Source organism: Peromyscus californicus, unplaced genomic scaffold (genome assembly GCF_007827085.1).
Source record: "Peromyscus californicus insignis strain IS unplaced genomic scaffold, ASM782708v3 Scaffold_15__1_contigs__length_86483966, whole genome shotgun sequence".
Lineage (NCBI taxonomy): Eukaryota > Metazoa > Chordata > Mammalia > Rodentia > Cricetidae > Peromyscus > Peromyscus californicus.
Genome location: NW_026294447.1, coordinates 7948437 through 7971602, shown reverse-complemented (window position 1 = coordinate 7971602; position 23166 = coordinate 7948437). Strand labels below are relative to the sequence as shown.

The 23166-nt window shown below is 38.4% G+C and overlaps 1 protein-coding gene across 7 annotated transcripts in view; it reads right to left on the bottom strand.

Moving 5' to 3' along the window:
• The window catches only part of Dgkb (diacylglycerol kinase beta), a 713645-nt gene that overhangs the window by 476924 nt on the left and 213555 nt on the right, over positions 1-23166 (bottom strand). For all 7 annotated transcript variants that reach the window (XM_052738362.1, XM_052738366.1, XM_052738363.1 and 4 more), the window contains 5 exons: positions 20852-20926; positions 17314-17433; positions 8366-8483; positions 5780-5868; positions 5586-5702 (listed from right to left, as the gene is read on the bottom strand). In XM_052738362.1, coding sequence (XP_052594322.1) covers positions 5586-5702; positions 5780-5868; positions 8366-8483; positions 17314-17433; positions 20852-20926 — 519 coding nt within the window. The remainder of the gene's footprint in view (positions 1-5585; positions 5703-5779; positions 5869-8365; positions 8484-17313; positions 17434-20851; positions 20927-23166) is intronic.

The following is a 23166-nucleotide window of genomic DNA, read 5'->3' as shown; positions in this document are numbered from 1 at the left end:
AAAGGATTCTTCCCCAGATCCTTCAGCAGGCTGCCTGACATTGGTATGTTAGACTTCTTGTCTCCCAGGTGATGAGAAAACAAATCTATGTTGTCATAGACCACCTAGCTTAGGACATTTTGTTAAGGATCTCTAGAAAACGAACATACTGACACCATGAAAACCCCAAGGCAGATCCTGTGTTTTGAACATACTGCCACCATGAAAACCCCAAGGCAGATTCTGTGTTTTGAACATACTGACACTGGGAAAACCCCAAGGCAGATCCTGTGTTTCAGGGCTCCTCTGGATCCTGACTCAGAGATGAAAATTTTGCTCTTTGGGATTGTGCAAACACCTTGAAATTGGGGGGTCAGAGGCTCAGAACTTTCTGATGAGCAGTCCTCCTGTGTTCATGGTGAGACTGCATGGATTCTTCCTCTTGGAGAATTCTAAATTCTAAAATGATGCATATGCAGGTCCCGAAGGAGCACTGCTCACAGATACCATTTGAGTCTCAACTCCCTTGGCCCTGCAGTTCATCTATTTCCAATATAAACAATAAATACAGTTAGTGCCCACAATTCATAGTAAGGCCTAAATGGAAAGAAGTAGCATGTAGAAATATTCAGTTGACCAGGAGACTAGAGAGAGTAAGTGTGCAGCTCCCAATAGATCCCGTGGAATTCTGCTTCTATAGACATAACTAACCCTGTATGATATTTTCAAGTTTACTGCCATAATGTTCTACAACCTTTTTTGGGCAACATGTAGTTTTTCTGGGCAACATGAGGCAGTCCTAAAGCATCAGCATGTAGAGGTCCATAATGTCAGTAAGTATCCTGCCTGTCAGTAAAACAAAAACACATACTAAAAGGAACTTTTCTTAAGAAAAAGCTTTGTGTTAACTAACAATATTTACTGGAATACCTTGTTGTTGTTGTTTTTAATGAAAACTATGATCAAGCATCAGGAAAATATATTCTAATGGCTGCCCATTGCATGGTATTGTTTATAAAGGGAAAGGTCAAAGCTGTGGGCAACATGTAAAAGCCTGACTATTTTTACAAGCTGTGAGTCAAATCGTGTCGCAGATGTCATTGATGCATCCCGTTGCCCAGAAATGTCCCTGACAACAAAATAGAAACTAGTAATACAAATGAAGAAAGCTGGAAACCAAGACTCTCAAACACAAATTGTGTTATGTTTCTTGTAAAGGTAAGATGCTCTAAACATAAAATGTCTACCACAAAAGCAAATATCAACAACACAGAAACAACATAATTGAATTCAAACAAAATCAGTTTTCTTTAGGTTACTGGTAACATTGTGTTTTCTGAATGGGTGAGTGTGTGTCTTTTCAAAAGAAGTCACAAAGAGACAGCTGTTAATACCCATCAGCAACAATAGCAAGTTTCTGACATTGGCACTGTATCTTAAATACAATTTTTACATTCCATATACTGGGAGCAATCCCCAAATTCATATGTGGACAGTATTTCCAGACAGAGCCTTAGAAAGCTCATTTGAGCTAGATGGAGGTGTGAGAGGATTAGCAACCTTACAGTGAAACAGAAGAAAGCTGAAGAGCAAATATTTATTTTGTCTTGACATATAATGTCATCTGTCAAGTTATGACTCAGAAAGAAGCTTTAATATGACATACCCCCTAGGCCTGGAAGTCCTTAAACTCCAGATTATGAGAAACAAATCCCTTTGCATGGAAGATTACCTACTTTGTGGTATTGTATGGTAGCAGTACAATCGGGTTAGGACAACTTGTTGCCATGTTATTCCATGGGTCAGAATGTATGAAAAAGACAGTGTGAGCAAGATGCCAAGGATTGTTGACTATCTTCAAGAATGTGGGTCCAAAGTAAGCAAGAACAGAGATACTGAGGTCTTCCCTGTGGTTATAAATGAACTAGAGCACAGATGCATCCTGTCTGCTGAGCACAGTTTCTAAAGGAAATAGTTCCCACCTTCCAAAAGCCTTTTTGAAAATGTTGTCCACAGCTATCTTTGTGTATTTTTTTAAAGATGAAACAGAAAAAAATTCTTTTTAATATGCCCAGAAACTCTTTTTGAGGATAACAGATACAGGGTTATATCTAGGAAAGTCATATAATATGAACCAGCTTTTCTTGGACTTGAATTAAACACTTGGAAATAATTTCAGAATTTGACAGCTCACAGTAGCACCTAATTTAGAGCCAGCTCTATGTTTATTAGAAAAATCTGTCTCAAGTTTGGATGAAAAAGAACTTGTGTGTGTGTGTGTGTGTGTGTGTGTGTGTGTGTGTGTGTGTGTGTGTGTGAAGGAAAGTGGGAAAAATAGTTATTGGGATCTAGAGATTCAAAAAAGAAGGAAGTTAATCCTTACAAGCTAAAGCTCAGTGGCCTGACCTAAAAAACTTTGTTAGTTGACACTTTCCCACGACATCAATATTTTACAAATACAGGGTACTTCCTCAACATTGGTATTTGCTAAAGAAAAAAACTGCCTATGGCTTGAAAAATTTAAAAATCATTGTCAGGAGTTTAATCTTTTCATTAAAATTGATTCCTTATAGGATATCAAGTTAGTCATTTGGATGTATAAGGCCTTCTCCTGTTAGTCTCAGTAACTATAAGAACCTCACATCCTAGTGATTCCTGCCTGCCCAGGGTTGTTTGGTTCGACCAGGAACAGCTCAGCACACAGGGTAAACACCACGACAAGGACGCCCTCAGCAGACGTGGGGTTGGCAGTGGGGTCTGCATGGTCACGGGACGTTTTCCTGGGTCAGAGGACTGGAACTGAAAGTACAGAAAGTAGCTGCTTATGTGGGAGATACAGCTTTTCACTGTTCTCTTCCTAGGCTTTTACTGACTTTCCTTGCTAAGTAGGAAGCTTCAGAAGATGTAGAGCTTCATTCTTAGAACTTAGTTGACCATCTACAAGACGGGAGGCTACACTAAGCCTCAAATGCGATGAGGCTCCACTGACTCAGAAGTGCAGAAATGGACCTTTGTCATTGAGCTTTGAAAACTCACTGCACCATCTGATGCCTTTTGAGTATTACAAGATATTGGGAAATACAATTTCAAGAGCTAGCGTATTTGCAGTTCAATACTTAACACTAAGATTAGCACACTAGTCATTCTAGTGAACCGGAGGACCTCCTCAAAACCTGACACTGTCCAGAACTTCAGATGGTTAGAAAACAACGTGCACCACCAACATGTGGCACTGGAGGAAATTGAAGCATAGGAGTGATGGTATGAAGAAATGAAACCATTGGAAAACAATCTACTCTGTCCTTTAGAATAAAGTAAAAAAATCTGAAGAAGAAAATATTAGCACTAAAGAAAACATCAAGAGAAATACATAACTGAAGTTGGTTCCTAGAAAGTATTTAAGACTAGTGCAGTCCAAGGGGTGGGAAGTGTTAAATAAAAGGTAGGAATTAACCATAGCCTTCTCAGGGGTTCCTCAGCAGAAACCCTGCTCTAATACAAGAGTCAGTAGGGAAGGAAAATGCAAGAATGTGTGCTTCAAACTTAAGTCTGAGCTTTGTGGGACTCAAAATCAAAATGAGGTAAGTGGTGGGGAGACTTCATGGAATTATTATAGATTGCTGAAGAGGGTGTATTATAACAAATTAGTATTTTCCAAAGCTTTTTCTGGTGGTGGTACAGAAGCCTACATTAGAGAAGTACCTTCTGTCATGGAAATGAGCCAAGAGATTCTTACTCTGATCTAGTTGGGATGTGCTGAGAGTTTGTGTTGAGGTTGGGAACGTTAAGTCAAAATCTCAAATCTGGGAGAGATATTTTAAGGAAGAAATGTGAGGGCTCTGTGAAGGAGATAACATGAAAGATGAAGAAAAACTGACTCCAAACTACCACAGTGACTAGAAACCCATGCTGGTACCAGCAGGGTAAGGGGCAGGGTAAGAGTTGAGTAGTGGCTCTTGAGGATGCAGGTCTATGACCTTGGCATGAAAGTTAGTGATGCTTGGAGCCACACAGTTCCCTATGCTCCTTAGAGATGTAAGTATTATTCTGACTAGGACTGGGCAGTTTCCCGTTATAAATTTTCCCAAGATGAGACATAAATATCATGAGTACCATTCAGGGAGTTCTCTGTGAACACCAGGGTTGGCATAGGCACCCATGCCAAATTGTACCTATTTCTCCTATTTCCCACTGAACTGATGTTTAGTCACTAAGCATTTGCTAAGTATATGCTCCATCTCTAAACACACATACACTGACATTTTACCCACTTAATCCTTATGAAAATCCTATAAGATAGGTATGTCCTTGTCACAATGTAGAATATTGTCCTAAACTGACTCAGTACATGGGTATAATGGCACATCTTGCAGGTGACAGAGGCCATGTTAATAATCTGGTTTTCTCAAGTTATGACTTCGAGTCATACAAAGTGTATAATGGTTTTTTGGAGAAATCTTGACTCGGCCATGCTTCCTAGTTTGGTCTTCCTTACAAGCAGTCCCTCATGGAATCCACACAGGTGGCCCCTTCACTGTTTATTATGGACAGTACCACATCCCTCTGCTCCCCTGACTCCCAGACAGTGAAGATGGCATTTAGTTCTTTAGAGAGCTTTCTCAATAGGCCCCATTAATTGAGAGAGAAGTCTTAGGCTAAAATTTTCATAAAACAGCTCAAAGAAAGCTATGAATAAAACTAAATATTCTGTCAGCTAGCTACAAAATCAATAAATTAATAAAAGTATCCTTACTCTTGCTGAAAATTAAAATTCTGAAATTACTCAAAGACAGCTGAAAATGAGCAGAGACAGTGTGTTCAATTTTTTTAAATACTCAATTCCATTTTGAAGCATAAGTCAACTTGTGTTTCTCATTATTCTGTGTGTTGTGTGTGCGCTTAAGAAGCCTGTTTAACATGTAGCTTTGGGCAGAACCTTTTAGCTCTACCAAAAGACCGATCTGCATAACTAACACAGTGCCCTCTGCTGTTTCTTCTGACAAATGGAAGATTGTTAAGAATGGAAGGACCAACATGCTACTCTGTGAGAAACAAAAAGCAAGGATAGCACAACACTCCTCCAGGCTAATAAACATTCAAGAAGAAGCAATGTTTGTTTGCGTTATGTTTCAGAAATTAAACAGATACCGTGGGACCATCTGATAACTGTTATTATTCCAAAGTTATATGCAGCACTTTGACAGTCAGCATGGTAATGCCCCAGAGCTTCTCATGAAGGACCTTAATGATTACTACTTCAAAACCTCTTGTGTTCCACTTCACAATGTACCTGGAAGAAAGCAACACGCTTGGGAGAATGGTTGGATGTCCCAAGAAGCAATGGTGCCCCAATGGAAATGAGCCCCTTCTGTTGGCCAGCTTCTCATCTGTGGTTTCGGATTGCTTTCTTGGGACCTTCTAGAGCTCTGTGGGACCTTATGTGAAGAACCATATAAAGGTGTCAGCTCTAAGATCAGTCTGACAATCCTGGCTTCTATGAGGACAAATCTGATCTCAGGTAGATGACATAAGAAGCCCCTAAGATTTGAGTTGATTTATTCTAAGTAGGAAGCCCTTCCAGGGCAGTGCTCTCATGTGTTACTCACTGTGGTCTGACACCAAACGCAGTGCAGCCCCGTCAGGCCCTGGTAACATTTCACTGTCTTGTGGCACTTATCACACTTGGTTGGGCAGTTGCCTTCAACCCAATAATGGTGCATGACCTGGAACAGAGAAGAACAAGGTGGTAAGAGGAGGTGCCCGGGAAACATGAGTAGAAAGCCTGTGCTGCCAAACTTACATCCGTGTTCTTCTTAGACTTCACGTAGGTCTTGATGCAGGACGGAGGGGCTCTGGCCACACAGCGCTCATGGACTGTGTACTTGCAGACTGGAAGGAAACAGGTACACAGATTCAGAGCTGACCCTGGTCCTGATTGAAATTTTATGAGGGGAGAATGACATTAACAGAACCTCATTTCACATCCACAGTTCCCTAATCAATCCAATCAGCCACATCAAGGAAAAAAGTCCAAGTCGGCTGTTTTTATCATGGAATACAAAAGGCCAATTAGTACAGGAAATAGTATGCATATGAGAAACCAAGGCTCCTCTATCATGGCATAGCAGGAAATGCTTAATTAAATCAGTCCTTGCTCAAATTTTTCACAATAATTCCCAGATGACAAAAATATTAAAGACAAATTGATGGCTGCCAAATGGCTTGGTGTCATTTGCTAGAAGGAAGAGGTCTATATTTCACAAAGTGTAGGCATGAGAGCAGCTGGCAGGCTCCGGAGCAAATGCCTATGGCTTCAGACTGCTTTCTGTATTGACTTATCTAAACGCTAAAGGGCAGATTTGTCTATTTCTAGAAAACAGATTTCATCATCCATGCTAGGCCTTCAGGGAAGTTCATCTTTCATTTCTCATCATGATAATATTTCTCCAAAACAACTACCTTCACTAGGTAACCCATGGTGCTAGTAAGAAAGACTTAGTATTTATATGAAAACACATATACATACATAAATGCCAGCAAATGTATGTATAATCTGTGCCATAAAACAATATCATGCACATTGGGGGTGCATCTCCACATCTCATGGTTTCCATCCAAATATTAGTAGGGGCACTTGCAGGTGTTCTCCAAGCTGAAGGCTGACCCCAAACTAACACCTCAGAGTTCATGAATATGTAGAGATTTGTATAAGTAAACAGATTAGCACCTTAAAAATCTACTCTTGAATTATGAATGAAATGCATATAAAGCTTATAGCATTCTCTAATAAAACTCAAAAGCATCCTGTCTGTGAGTTCCTTAGGCAAGAGCCAGGAGGAACACATACTGATGACCATTTTATAAATGGTAAAAATCTGTTCTTTTCTGTTACACCACACCCCTTCTTTGAAAGTTGTCTTGTTCAATCAATTAAATCTACCCTAAAATTGTTCACTCTCTTAAAAAGCTATAGAAGTTCTGAAACAGTTTTTTTTGTTTGGTTGGTTGCTTGGTTTTGGACATGGAGAATGTTCTAGTATATCTGAATCTTCCAAAGTGGCCATCAGAAATATTCCTCTTATGTGATAAATGACAAGTATATTATGAAACTGTAAAAGATCCTAAGGCTTTAGAAATTAAATACACATATGACATTAAGTGTAGTTTTTAATGTCAAATAATACATCCAGAGAAATAAAATTCCAAAGCATACTGTAATGCAGAAAACGATATGGCCGAACTATTGGATCAATGGAGAACTTCATCTATGCCTCAGGGAATATCAACTTTATTTTTAGGTAACAATGCTATAAATTAAATAGATACTAGATGATTTTATAAATTAAGTAACACACATGTACACACCTACCCTCTTAATGAATCTCTAACTGGTAGTGTGGATTTATTGGAATAAAATAAATCTTGTAAGAAAAGGAGACTGAAGTTATTAAAATGAACACAACTTATAATGCCTTATATTTCTATGGCTATAGAAGCCATATGAAGATTTTCCTTTATATAAAAATAATGTGTCAGAGGGATTGGGGAAATTAAAGAGATTAACAGGTAAAGGACTTGTCACACAAAGACTAGAGTTCAGCCCCTAAGAACTCATTAAAAAAAAATGACCATCTGTGATGCTAGCACAGGTAGTAGAGACAGAGTCTCCCAGGAGTAAGATGGCTTGCTGGACTAGTTGAGATGTGGGTCAGTAGGAGAAGCTAAGTCAATATGTAAGGTGTGAGAAACAAAGGAAATCAACCTTGGACCTCCACATGAACACACAATCACACATGGGAACACACACACACACACACACACACACACACACACACACACACACGTACACACACACACACACATACACACACACACACACACACACACACACACACACACACACACACACACTCATTCAGTGAAAGGTGAAAGGCCTGGAGCTTTAACTTTTTGATCATTTGAATGAACAAAATCTATTTTTATTCAATTGATCTCAGGCTTTTTTTATTATTTTAAGATTTGAAGGAATCGTCTCACCTTGAAAAGCTAATTACAAAAAAGTAGTTAACTTACGGGATGAATATAAAATATAAATAAGAGCTAAATATGAGAAACCAGTGGAAGATGTGTAAATATTACAAGGAAAGATGAGAAACACGAATACATGAAAATTAAACTACAGTAAAAAGAAGTATCTAAGGAATTGCCTAGTATCATTGATTCCTCTTGATAGGAAGTATGCCGGAGACCTGAGCATTGAGCAGCTACAGGGAAATAATAGGTTATAAGCACCATGGCCTGGGGTATGTCACACAAACAGGATGATTGCATGAGCTCAGTTTTCCCTCAGCAAGGTGATGACATCAAGCAGAGCCAGTGTACTCACAGGAGCAGCAGAGGCCCTGCTTCCCCACGCCAATCAGCATGTTCAGGCAGAGATTGCAGTAGGCCGGTTTGTTAAAGTGCTTGAGTCGCCACACATGCTGTCCGTCATCCTTCACATTCTGCAGAGGACGTGAGAGAAACAGATTGCACTTAGTGAAATAAACAGTAGAATCTGTAAGTGCCAATAAAGCTCAGGCTGGACCCAAGTGTCTCAAGACAATCTGTTCCCTCATCTCTGACTCCCTGCATTACAAGATCGCCACAGAGACACGTGTGCTCTAGCCCGATGAGATACTGCCAACGATTCTGAGATGCTGTAGCAACCCATGGGATCTTGTCTAATGTCAACAGCTCAACAGCATTCCCTGCCCCCACCACAATGACCTGCCAAACAGAGCTCTCCCCGGACACAGGGCACGCAAGCTTCGCCTTTGAGTAGCTCATGGTTAGCTCACAATTCCACAAATAAGCGACTAAAGAGAGAGAAAAGACCTATGTGCAGGTGTGAGAAGTGGAAACTTGTGAAAATTGTTAATTCTGGCTTTGTGTTGGGAAAAAGAGAATTCAGAATGAAGTTAGATTTTGTAAGGCAGCAAAACGGGATGTAATGGCAGAAGAAATGCTTCCAAGTCAGACATGGTCATCCCAGGATGTCACCCGCAGATCCCTAACAGAATCTTCAAGAATATGTGCTGTATTAAAGACTAATTTTGGTGAAGAGGACAAAGGCATAATTATATGATCATGTCTTTATCTGTCTTGTAAGAACAGTGATTTTATCCTTAATTAAAGATGGTAAGAGTATAAAAACTTACCATGTTTATAACAATCACTGTAGCTACATGTCACAATAAAACCCTGGGTTTACACTAACTTACAATTTTAGTAAAAAAAAAAAAAGTGCTTTATTGTTTACTATGCTAAGTAAATCTACACAATATTTTAATAACTAATGGCATTAATTACATCTGTATTGCTCAGGATTAAAATAACACAAATTTATAGGATGCTACTCTATGTTTAAATCCCTATAAAAGGGCCAAAAGCATTACATGAAGTTATCATGTTGCCATCATTTGTTATCATCATTTTATATATTATTACAAACCCTTTGTATCTCATTCACCAATTTGTGTGAAACTGAATTTTGAAATTATTGATAGATATTCTATCAACACTGACATAATTCACAATTTTTCAAGTTAGCAAGAATAAATACTTCTTTCAGTGTGTTTATCAACTAATGTCTGAGTATGTATTATGTATTTGGGAACTATAGAAGGAAAACACCAGCACAGGTCATCTTTTTTATTAATAATAAAATATTAACAATAATGTTTCTAACTACTTTCTCTTACCACAGTGAGAGCTAGGACACTGGTTTATAATATCCATAAATCCACAGTAACTAATTCTCACATTAGAATTAGAAATGTCAAATTTGCATCCTAAGATGAAACATTAATGAAAATGCTTCCTGGGAGGTACTTGTCAATGGGCCCCTTGAATTTCTGCAAGTTTTGAAGGCAGAAGTACTGCCATGTTTTTATCCCAAGAAGACATTTGAAACACAAGTGATTACTAAATACCGTGTACAACAGAGGAGCATCTCTCTCCAGAGGAGAGAGATGTCCTTGCTAATGAAGATGGGCCAAACAGGCTTCTATCCTACATGGAGACTTGGTGACCACGCTCGGAGTTGAGTGCTGCATCTACTTGGTTTACATTCCTCAGTCTCCTCACACTAAGGGAGAAAGGCAAGCCAGCTGAGCTGGGAAATGCCTATTGCTTGCTTTGCTGTGAGTAATAAAGTCTCTGGCCCAGGGAGTCTCATGTTCTCTGGTACTCGGGAAATGGAGAGAGCTGATTGATCCCTTTTCAATGTCTTAGCAATATTCAAATTTGTCTTTCGGATAAGGGACTGAGAAACTCTCAACTAAAACAGCTGTGAGAAGATGCCAATGATTATCATAGAGACCACATCAGGAGACAGAATTTTAAATATTTTCCTCCATAATTTAAAACAATAAGCTTCAAAGTAATTTCTGAGTCCAGTACTGGTTTGGATATATCATCGTAATTTTAGTAGATCTACAATCTAAGTAGGATAGCAAATTTTTAGCTTTGCAATATTTTGTAATCTATATTTTTTATTTCTATCATAATAAAAGAATTAAACATCTTGATATAAAAGTATTATCATGAGACTGTTTATTTTTGATAATCTTTAAAGTAGCAGTGCATTGCTTTAAGACGTTTTCAAGTAAAAGGAGAACGGAAAACGTTCTAATTTTCCCATGTTTGCTGTTTCTGTACTCCCTGTCATTCCATTTTAAGTGATTGTCCATTCCATGTGAATAAGCCTCATCCTGTTGGAGAGCACATATGGACGAAGTTAGCTGGCATTTTCCTTATCAAAAAACAAACAAGTCTGAACGTGGGTGTTCTGTCAATCAGAATACTTAGCCATGTTACAGGCTGCAAGTGATGTGCAAATCTATTACCCAGGCATAAAATGCTTTACCAAAAAAAAAAAAAAAAAAGAAAGAAAAAAATTAAAAAGCTTTATAGCTCTTAGCCTGATGCACTGCCCAAATATGCCAGAGATGAAATATGTATGTGCCTTCTTTCAGAGGAGAAATGGAAACCAAGAGCCAACTCCTTCTCACTAGTGCAAATTGCACCCTGACTCCCTGGATTTTCATGTCTTATCTTGTCTTATTTAGATTGTAAACTTGATAGAGGAGAGAGACTCAGTTTCATTCTATCATCAGAATGCATTCTTATTAATGTTTCATAGGAAATAAATATTTATTATCAAGAAGGAATTCACATTTTTTTTAAGGAAGAGCACAGAATCCTAAAGGCCTGAATACTGGCCTACTAGGAAACACTGTCGTGTCTCACTGTTCTACTTCTCTGTCTAACAAAATGAAAGCACACTCTTTCCTTTCTCAGGCCATAGTGTGAGTTTTCATTATATAATACCTGTGAAGTTAATTTAGCTCCTTGAGGACTGGTGTTATATAAACAGCAAATATAATCACCATCATAGGGTTGAACTGTAGAACATCCAAATGTTTCAGCCTGAAGACTCAAGAAGAATCTTTCTAGGTGCACTGTACTTTATTTCATAAAACATTGCTTTTCCTCCCTCATTTCTATACCAGATGTGGCACTGTTCTGTGCCTGTGACAGGGAAGACTGTTCAGTGATTCCTGGCCAAGTTCAGAGTAAGGAAGAGCTCTCGGTAGACTTGCCCAACCTTCAATTCTCTAAAAGTCAAACATGTGCAAAACAATTAAAAAAGAAATGCCCTTTGGTTTTGAGGTTATTTGCCTGTTTATTCTATAGTTTTTGAAAGTTTTAGTATTTTTCCTCAGCACTTCCCAGGATATAGGCACTGTTCAGATGAATTAGGGCTGCTCTAAATGATATTTATTTTCAAAAGACTTTAAAGAGATATTTTACTGACATCCCATGCCAAATCTCTCCAATCCCACATCTCACCAAGTGCCTTGAATACAAAGAAGAGTGATTGTTGCAAGTTAATTCCATTGTTAGAGAGCGACCGTTATGATGTAGTGTATATTTTGTCTAGTAACTCTAAAAATTATACCACTATAATAAAAGCGTTCTCTTTGGCAAAAATTGGGCCATGTTAAGTCTGGGCAAAAAGAACTCAGAGAGGTGTATTAACATCTGGGCAGTCACAGTTGGTTGCTAATTTCCAGACTGTACTTTCTGTAGTCAGAACAGGGCCTTGTCATCTTTGGGGCTCCAATCAAAGTGTTTGCCATATCATACTGTATAATAAGATAATAGTTTTTCATTCAGTAACCTGTAATAGACTCCTGGATCTTGTCTGGTTTTTCAACTTCTGAATAGATTAATCCATGTATAGAGAGTGGGAAAAAATTCCTCACCAAATTAAAATTTTTAATTGAAATGTGGAATATCAGTTTTTTTCCAAATATGATTTAGTTTAATCAAAGCATATCACTGCTTGTCACTCAAAAATCTCACCAGGGAACACATCCTTTCTTTGTTGTTAATTCAAGCAAAAAAAATGAAGAAAAATGTGCCCTTAAACTTTATTAATCAAAGGTGTCATATATATTACATATAAAACTAAATACAGTATTTCTTTGAAGTCACATAGTGAAATGAAAGCATTCCCTCCAAATGCAGCTCAGGCTAAATGTGGCTATATCTTATACAGTCACAAAGTTGAGGGTCTCCCTTCTAGTGTTAGTGTGCTAACTGGCCATGCTGTGAGACCGCCTTCTAAGTACCTGTCCACCAGGCCTGCTATAAACCATCGTCAGAGACACTTCTTTATGAGGCAGGCAGTTGTGGATACAGAGACCAATCACTGGTCAGTGTTGGAATAGGTGTCTGTGAGTGCTCAGTCCCAAATGGGGCATCTTCATCCCTGACATGAAAGGCTCATAGGTCAGTGAAGAAGAGGAAGTGATGGGGAGGAGTGTTGGGAACACAGTTGTCTGGACCTGACATAGCTATTGTACTCATGAACTCACAGCACACGTGCTTATCTGCCCAAGATCCACACAGCTCAAGCCAGCCAAAATCCATGCATGGATGAGGGAGGCCATGAGATCTCATCCTTAACTCCAATACTAAGGCAGTGGTTCTCAACCTTCCTAATGCTGTGACCCTTTAATACAGTTCCTCTAGTTGTGGTGACCCCCACCAACCATAAAATTATTTGTAGTACTATTTCATAACTGTAATTTTGCTATGGTTATGAGTCATAATGTGTCTTCCAATGTTCTTAGGTCACCAATGTGAAAGGGTTCAACACCCCAAAGGGGTCATAACCCACAGGTTGAGAACTACTGTACTAAGGAGAGAGACTCATTCTTCGGGACTACAGCAGCTGGCGTGTTACCCTTGCTCCCATGAGTGGCCCTGTTCCCATGCATCTGAGGGTTGCTCTGAGCGGAAATGTAGGTGGAAATTAGGGGAGGGTGGAGCAGGATCTGATCATCTTTTGTTGTATACAGGTATGAAATTCCCAAAGAATAAATTTAAAATAAAATAAATTATTTTTGTTGGTTTTGCTTTTGTTTTTATTTTTGTTTTTTGGCATAGGCTGTCACTATATAGCCCTGGCTAGCCTGGGATTCTCTGCGTCATGCAGGCTGGCCTCAAGCTCACTGACAGTCTCACTCTGCCTCCTGAGTGCTGGGGTTAAAGGCCTGTGGAGGCCCGTACCGCCATGCCTGGCTAAAACTAAATAATTTCTTAAGAGGAGTTAAAGTTTCTTATTTCAGGCAGACAACTGTTTAGGTAGGTGGTAATATTTTATGAGAATATAATGAAAATGTTTAGTGTTAGTAATTATAAATTATACGTTACTATAATGTTAAGACCATAGATTTCAGAATTGAAGCATTATTATCTCTGGCATCTGAAGGAAGGAATGCTCAAACTTTGAAGTGTCAGCAAAGGACAGGCATGTTCAGGACCGTTTCTTCTCATTTTTCTAGAGAGATTAACTATCTATCACAAGATAACCTCCTTAGTCAAGGAAAGCTAGGCTGTCTGTCCGTCTGAAGGTATCTCTGCTCCTGCACCTTTTTCCTGTTCCTTCTGATATCTAGCTGCTGGTGTCCTGCAGTTGCAGTGTCCACAGGTTTAGATTCCTTTCTCTGTCTCTCAAGAGGGAAGGAAGATCTTTTTAGGTTTGAGCCAGACCAGGACTACAGAGTAGACCTTACAAATAAAACAAAACAAGCAAACAAACAAGACAGTGACAGAACAGATCAGAATCTGACAAACCATGGCACTGGTCAAATCTGCCTAGTAACTTGCTTTTGTAAATAAAGTTTTATTGAACCACAGCTTTGTTCAATTATTGATACAAGAACTGTGATTGCTTTTATCCTATCACAGCATGGATAGGATTTTAGATAAAGACTTGCAGCCTTGGGACCTAATGTATTTAACATTCTTTACGGTCAGTTTCCACTCTCTGAAGAAGCAGTAATGCTGTGGGATGGTCTGTATGTCAAATGTGTTGCTGATTGGTCAATGAATAAATCACTGATTGGCAGTGGCCAGGCAGGAAGTAAGTATAGGCGGGACTAACAGAGAGGAGAATTGAGAGAACAGGAAGCTGGGTGGGGGAGACACTGCCAGCTGCCATCAGGACAAGGAAGATGTAAAGTACCGGTAAGCCACAAGCCACGTGGCAAGGTATAGATTAATAGAAATGGATTAATTTAAGCTGTAAGAACAGTTAACAAGAAGCCTGCCACGGCCATACAGTTTGTAAGCAATATAAGTCTCTGTGTTTACTTGGTCGGGTCTGAATGGCTGTGGGACTGGCGGGTGTCAGAGATTTGTCCTGACTGTGGGCCAGGCAGGAAAACTCTAGCTACACAGTGACTGTTAACAAAAAGTACCATGTTTGTTCAGTGACAATTTAAAACATGTTAGCCTTGGTCCTGTCAGAAACTTGAGAGCTTCCTTCAACTGTGGGCATCTCTTGTACCTCTGGATGACTCATAAAGTGTGTTGGTGTTAAATCAGCTTCTGGGGCTTGGGGAAATAAAGCCACACACAGCGCTTGTGGGGCTGTCAGGAAAGTGGACAGGGAGAACATGCTTGCTGGGAATCAATGCCATCAGCTGCTCATGGTTGGTTCTCAGTGTGTCAGAGCCACATCTGAGGTCAGGTAGACTCCTCAGGTCAGCGCTCAGTGTTCTTGCATCCCGTGCAAGCTCTTCTATCTTGCTCAAAGCCTTAAGACCTACAGAGAGAATTTAGACTTCTCTCAAGATGTCCCAAGGATGCTATTCTGAAATAGCACAGTGATGTAATGAAGAGAACTTTGTTCTCCTAGTTTTGAGGTAAAAAAAAAAAAAAAAAAAAAGCAAAGATGAAACATATTAACTGTTTCAAGCAGCCTTGTATAACAATGGCCTTAGAAGGCATGAGTTTCAGGGTTTGGTTTTGTTTGTTTGTTTGTTAATAAAACTGAGTTACTTAAAATTTAAGAAAAAGTGCTACCCAGAAAACAAAAACAAAACAAAGAAACAAAAACCCCCAAAACATTATTCAGTGATGTGAATCCTGAAAAGGGAGGACCTAACTCTCAGGTATAAATATTTTTTGGTTCTCGAACTCACAAAGCTCTGAATGTCCCCTCACAGGTGTGAGACTGCAATACTTTGTTTCTGGTTAGTTGATTTTGAACTTTGTGAAGTTTGTAGAAACTCTTGGGCAGGAAAAGAAATGGCAGCCACTCTCCAGTAATTTAGTGAGTATCAGGTCCCGAGTAATGATGTTTCTGGTTTGGGACGGAAAGCAGACACTCTTGAAAATGGGGAAGCTCCTGGAAGTGTGCTGAGAAATGATAAAGTACAATGAAGTCATCAAGTGCCGCCGTGCTTCGCATGAGAGTCGCGCTCTCCCAGGATGCCAGTCTTGTCCGGGCAGTGTGGCTAGCACACTGCAGCCGCTTTCCAATATACTTGATGTTCAGCACGTGGCCAATTAGAATCTACTCCCCAAGGTCATAACGGACAGTATGCACGAACACACAGGACAGTTTAACAAAGCAGCCTTTACATGAATGGCCAAGTTCAAGATGAAGCACCCACATTCTCAATTTAATAGCCAAAGAGCAGGGTGGAAGTGGAGGGGACACAGAGTACCATGAATCCATGAATCTCTGTGAGAGAGAACACAGTACCTGCCCGCAGCAAGGAAGTTAAGTTTTAGTTCCGAAAAACAGTGGCTGTCTCTCATCACTAAGTTGTCTTTACTGCTTATCCCACTAGTCCATGTAGTTTATGGTGATTACGTTTTACAGGGGTTATCATTTAATTAAAATTGATTTAAAATGGTTGCATTATACGTTTATTAAAAAAAAAACTAACAGAAGTGAAATTTCTCTTTTAGAATGGTTCTTCACAGAGAAAAAAAATGTCCAATCCCATAAATTGCTCTCTTCGTATTAAGCAATGTCGCCCTGCCATCTAGTGGCTATCGTTGGGAACACAGTCCCGATGACTAAGTACCCCCCCCCATTGATTTCTGTTAAATTCCAATAATCTTTCTGCACCAAAACCATAAAGAATTAATATTAAAATACAGTTATAAACTACATATATCTAACTGCTATGATATTAAAATCAAAAGATTGTCATCCAGTTACTGTCACATTAAAATAAAGTATCCTATTTCTTTAAAAATACTCTATCTAAAAATTTAAATTTTTATAGATCTATAGTTGAATAATACAATGTTTTTATAATTTTACAAAGTATTTATATAAAATACCATTAAAAATTGATAAACAATTACTTCCAAATAAAAATATCTTGTCAATTCTTTTTTCTTCCCTCACCTCAAGCTAGCAATTGCTTTTTGGTTTTCTTGTGGAGCTCGGGTTGGAACTCGGGGCCTAAGGTGTGCTAGGCAGGTGCTGTCCCACTGTGCCACCGCACCAGCCCCTGGCAACCACACCCCCACACACATCCCACACCTCCCCTCCTCCTACATGATCACTTTCACTTAAAATAGCCAAATTTTAGCTTTGAAATTATGACGTTAGTTTCTGGGTAAGGGGTACTTTTGGAAGGTCCTAATCTAAATCACCTGACGGCTGGACTTTACTGCAGTAAACCAGACCAAGGTGGAAATTAGTCAAATGCCAATCTCCTGAAGCCCATTTATGTATTCCTACATCTACAGATACTCCTAAGCCCTAATCCCATTTATATTTCCTACATACACATGTGCAACACATTTTATATGGCTTTGTGTTTCACAAAATCACATGGTGGAATTATTAGAAGTTGAGAAACTTACTATACGCTCAATGGTAGAAAAATGGCCCAGACAAGTGATCATCAAATGTTGCCAAAGAGCATCTCACAGACCTAGCTACACACCCTCCTCAGTGCAAAGGCTTACATTTTCCAAACCCAGGAGGACAAGAAGTGGGATAGTGGTCATTCCTCCTTGAATCCACTCCTCCAGAGACACAGTGCCATCGCGGTCATAGTCAATTTCTTCCATCATTTCATGGAGGATCTGGAAAAAGGAGATGAGAAAAAATATGCAAAGAATTGATTTTTTAAATCCTTATAGTTTAACAGACCATTGCCTCCAACTGGTTATACTATATTGTGACTAGAAACTGAGTGAGTGTAGGGAAAAATGTCTGTAAATAAATATGTTAATCCTGTTATTGGGAAGATAGTTGACTTTGTTATGATTTCTAGAACCAAGCTTTTCTATGATGACCAAATTTTAGCAACAGGTGCTCAACTTTTAAACTATTTTTCCAAGGAACAGCAGCACAGTGAAAATTAAAAGGTACTTATAATGTAAGGATAAAAGTAGTCTCTAATTACTTCCTCAAGATCATTTTTTAAGTTCATATATATGCCAGAAAGTGTCTGGGCAAATTAACATCATGGCAAAGAGCTCAAATAATTCTTTGTTAAGTAGTAATGGGTGAGGGAATTAAGTTGTTCTTAATTGCCCATAACAATTTAACAGAGCCCAAACTTAACGACTTGATCACATTTGATTAGACTTCTTTGAAGATGGCTTGCAAGTGATATCCAACAATATGCAGTTGTGATACAGTTGCCTCTTTATAGTGTGGTGATAATGTGGATGCTTATTTTAAATGTTGTGAAGATATAATGAGACAATGTATTATAAGTTAAAGATCGCTGGCATATACAGAAAGTTCCATGTAGTGTTTTAGTGTTTGAGTGATTATTATTATAAATTACACAAAAGTTCCAATTATGTTATCCTTGGTTGCTGTGAATGGCAACAAGCTTCCAATCTGGAAAAATCATGGAAGGTAAATACAGTAAAAAAAAAAAAAAAATGGAAGAGCAAGGAATACATTGCTTTTATACAACATGGACATTTTAAGAAGTTTGGAAAAATACATACAAACACCTTAAGAACAAAGATGTAAAAAGATGCTATGAATGTGACCCTTGAATTGGAAGTGTAAGCAGTATTTTCCTAGCATTCTGCTTGGTTGCTTGGTGTCTTTTGTCAGATTTTTTTCCAGATCTACTGGATGAAGAAGAAGACTTTGGGGAGCAGGGCACACCACCATCATTATTTCATTATCTTCAAAAGAAAAGACCAAAGACTTAGAATTTGATAAAATGGCATAATATCTGATTAAAACACTATGCTTCTTGGGGGGTACATCAGCAGATGAGTAGAGATGATCAATTAGGAGAATTGAATTTGTTGTGATGGCACAAACCTGAGATGCCAGCATCAGGACCTGGGGCCAGGAAGATGGCGAGTTTGAGCAACACTAGACTAAATTATGAAATCCTACCAAAGCAAAGAACCAGAAAAGAACAAGGCACAGTGAGAGTTCTCTCATAAACCCTATGCCTGTTTTTTGGCTTTGTGAGACAGGGTCCCTGTAATTAGCTCAAGTTGGCTCAATGACTCACCTTCTTTAGTACCAGGACGATGGGACTGAAACCATGCACCACTGTCCTCTGCCTCATACTTTAGTAATGTATGCTTAGTAAACCCAATGGTAGAGCCTAGAATCACTCAACAAAAGTTCTTTTTAAGGACATGTTGGTCTTCCTGTTAGTTTCTACAAACCTCATGTCACTTTGCTCTGTTTGTACAGACCTAAAAAGGGCTTATGAATGTTAAAGGATAAGAGCTGTTGAGGCTGTAGGCAAGATGAGGTGGTGAGCTATGATAGCCAACATGTGTTCAAAGTAAGGTTGTTTCCCTAACTCCACTATTTGGACCTTCCAGATGGAAGGCCAACATATCAGGATTGTTCAGGAGAAATAATTCCATGGTTGTTATTTGTGATCTCCAGTAGATAGCAGTCTCAATCAACTGTCCAGCTACCAACTGTTACCTCCTTTACAACATCCATAACTCACTTTGGTACAGCACTAGGCACCACAACTATGTTTGCTGGGAAGTTGGTTGTATCCACTTCTGCTCTGAAAACTGACAGAAAACAGATCCCCTCCTTCACTCGCTCCCACAAGAATAAGCAGACTTCACTGATAGTTGAACACTTGTCACAGAAAGTTAAAGAAGTATTTCAATTTTTTTTCTGATCAAAAGGAACAACAGAACTTCTAATAAATCAAATGATTTCAGTAGAATATTAAGATTAATTCTTTAATAAATTCAATACACAATTCACCAATTCCTTGAACTCCATAGACAGACTACAGTTGTGAACGACAGTGTCACCTGCTGTGAGCACAGCAGGCAAATTTCCACCATAAAACAAGTGAAATTGAAATACAGTTGAATTAGAATGGGAAGAAGTCTCAATTGTGGGGAGAATTATATTACCATTTTCACAGGACTCAGGCCTTTTCTCGCTTTGATTAAGACAGAAAGGGAAAGCAGATGAGCTTCTGTCTCACTGTCCTATCTTTTTTATCTATCTATCATCTATCTATCTATCTATCTATCTATCTTTCTATCTATCTATCTATTCATTTATTCATTTATTTGGTTTTCAGGACAGGGTTTCCCTGTGTAACAGCCCTGGTTGTCCTGGAACTCGCTCTGTAGACCAGGCTGGCTTGGAACTCACAGAGATTCGCCTACCTCTGCCTCCTGAGTGCTGGGATTAAATGCATGCACCATCATGCCCGGCCTCAGTGTTCTATTTTTATCATGGTAGTAGCTGTATAAATGTGAGTGGTGATTTACAAAGAAGCTTTCCAGATTCATATGGTATACAGATCTTTTAAATAAAACTGAATTGCTTTCTTCATGGACACTTCATAAACTTAATGGGCTTCAACAATAAAATGGGCAACTGTCTTCCATCAATTTCTCCCAAAATGTTATTTATGTATAAAATTAAATTTCCTAAAAGGGAAGGTTTCAATACATTTTAATGATGCTGGAGTTTTATAAATTCATACATAATAAGGTATCTTTATTTTCTTAGAAGCATTTTTAAACATAATTTCTTTAAACAAGTTGATAAAAATTTCCTGGCTGTGTTTTTAACTAACTGTAGAGCTTTGAGCAAGCAGTTTAAACATATTTTGATCTCAGTTCACCCACCTAAGGAATAAATAAAAGAGTGCATCCAAGAATTACAGGCACTACATAGAACATGCACAGGAGCAGCACAGTACACCTTCGATATAAATACAACAGCCTCTTCTGTAGCATGGACCTCGGCGGCAGTGTCCATCAGCAGCATCCACGTACCCCCATGCATGTAACCTCACCATTCAAAACACAATAACCAGGAGGAAGAAAGCCAAGGTCACCGCCTACAAAACACCATATGTACCCTATAATTCCATGCAGACTCCACTCAACTTCTGGTTAGACATAATAATATAGTCACAAAATTTAAAAATGAATGATCATAATATATGCAGATTCCAAAAACACTAAAAAGGAAATAGCCCATGAACAAATTAGACAACACTTCACCCACCCATATGCCTACCGGATTAAGTTCAGTGACATCCCATTCAAGGTACTCTGCCACGTGCATCATCTGACTGATGATATTTTCTAATTCCTGGAATAGGCGGGAGGGGGAATGGAGGATGTGAGGGAGTGAGGGAGACAGAGAAAAGACCTGGTTAATCTTGGATTTAGAGTATTTTTGTTCAGTTAGTACAATGGTTATATGAACCAATTTCCTAAAATCATATACATACATAGAAGTTATTTAGATACCTTTTAACAACATAGAAAAGAGTAGCTAAATCTAAATTTTATTAGCTATTATAGATTTCTATAATCCATCCTGCCTTTTAGTTTCACCAGGAGAGGGCGCCACAATACCGAGCAGGGCTTTCATCTAGCCATGCTTTCCAGAAAACAGGAGTATTTGTGTATTTTCTCAGGCTGTGATATTTGAAGTGACTGGAAGTCCTGAGGGTTGGAAGCATGGACAGATGACTGAGAGGTTTATTTTTATTTTTGTGTACTGAGAAGATATACTGACTGTGCTATCCGCTTCTCAGGATGCTTCTCTAGAAAGGTGTTGTGAGGTCAAGGTTTGGAGGCAAAGCATATGCAGAATTTATTTGCTGAGGAGGTCAAATTTTAGTTTAAATTTTCATGTTCTGTCCTAATCTCAGCTCTTTGAGCAACTGCCAGTGAATACATATGGCTTGGTTAAATGAATTTGAATTATTTTTAATGTATATACCTAAAGCTTGTTTTTTTCCCAGCTATCGCCAGAAAAACAATTACAATTTTTTCATAAGATATTTGTTTATTTATAATATAGAAGTTATATTATTTAAAAAGTGGTATTTGTTTAAGTATAAAATTATATAAAGATGATGCTTGAAATTATATAAAATCAAAGATTTTTCTATTGGAATCCCTGTCACATTTGGTCACAGTTCATGAGATAAAGATAGTAATGTGGTAAGAAGAGATTAACTCATGGGGACCCAAGAGATCCCTTGAGTAATGAATGAGAGCTACCCTACTCCAAGAAGAAATATGACTAACAAATATATCATGTGAGAAATGTTGTTATAGAAAATACAATAGAAGTCAACTTATTAGAGACTGAAAAACTCCAATGCCTGCTAACAATTCAGTGGAATTACTAACCTCTCATTCACTCCACCTTTGCTCAATTCTGTGGAGGAATTCAAGCTTCTGGATCAAAGAACAGAACCTGTGCTTCATAGATTATCTCATGGGCATGTCAATTGGATGAATCATTTATGAATCTTGATAGTTTCCTCACAAATGAAATGGAAATCCTAACTTAGCCAAATTCATGATTACTACAAAGATAATATGTGTTATCATAAGAAATACATTCATCCCATCACCAGAGTGTTGAAAATAATCAGTAATCATTAATTATTAGTGTGAGATACAGTCAGCATTCAAGTCAACAGTTTTCTTTCTGTTTTGCTTCTAAATAGTGAACTGTGAGATCTTTAACATATCAATGTAAATTATTTTAGAAGGCAAAATTTTAAGCTGATAGTTATTAAAGGAAATACTGAAGTTAGTGGACTGTGTAGAAAACAAACCCTTGGGTTATATCTTGAATTTAACTTAAATAAAAAGAGAAAAAAGAAAATTAAGAACTAATTATGAACAAATCCATTTATTCTGAAGTCAGTGTTTGATATTGGGCATCTAGTTATAAGTGTTTGCAGCAATCAGCTACATATGTTCCCTTAAAATGGCCAAAATCCAGGAAAAAAAAAGCACTTGACTAAATTTTCAAATCAGCTGCCAACCCATGGCTAAAAGCCTAGTTGAGACATATCATTTTAATTTAATTAAAAAGAAACATTACATAAAACAAATCTGCATTAGATATATTAGAATATAATTTGCATTAGTGTAGACATGAATGATACAATAAACATTTTTAAACATCTACAAGAAATCTAAATGCCTTTCCATGAAATGGCACCAGAAAAGAATGAGTAAGCTCATTCTGTATTTCAGTATTTCTAGGTGTAGCTTAATACACAGAAGAAGAACAAAGGAACTCTGAGGCTTAAACCTAGGAAGTCCCTGAGTCACGGTGTCAATTCACGGTGGTGTTCATTCCCTGAAGTAAGGATTGCAGGGCTTTTTTTCCCTCCGGAGAAGCAAGCACATAATTATTCTACTTAGTGCTATAGAAGGATATGTCTAACGTGGCTAATATCCTTGGAAAAGTCTGTGTGGCAACATGGCTCAGCAGGTTAAGGCTTCTGCCACCAAGCTTGACCACCTGAACTAGTGGAAGAAAGAGCTGAAGGCTGCAAGTTGTCCTTTGAACTCCAC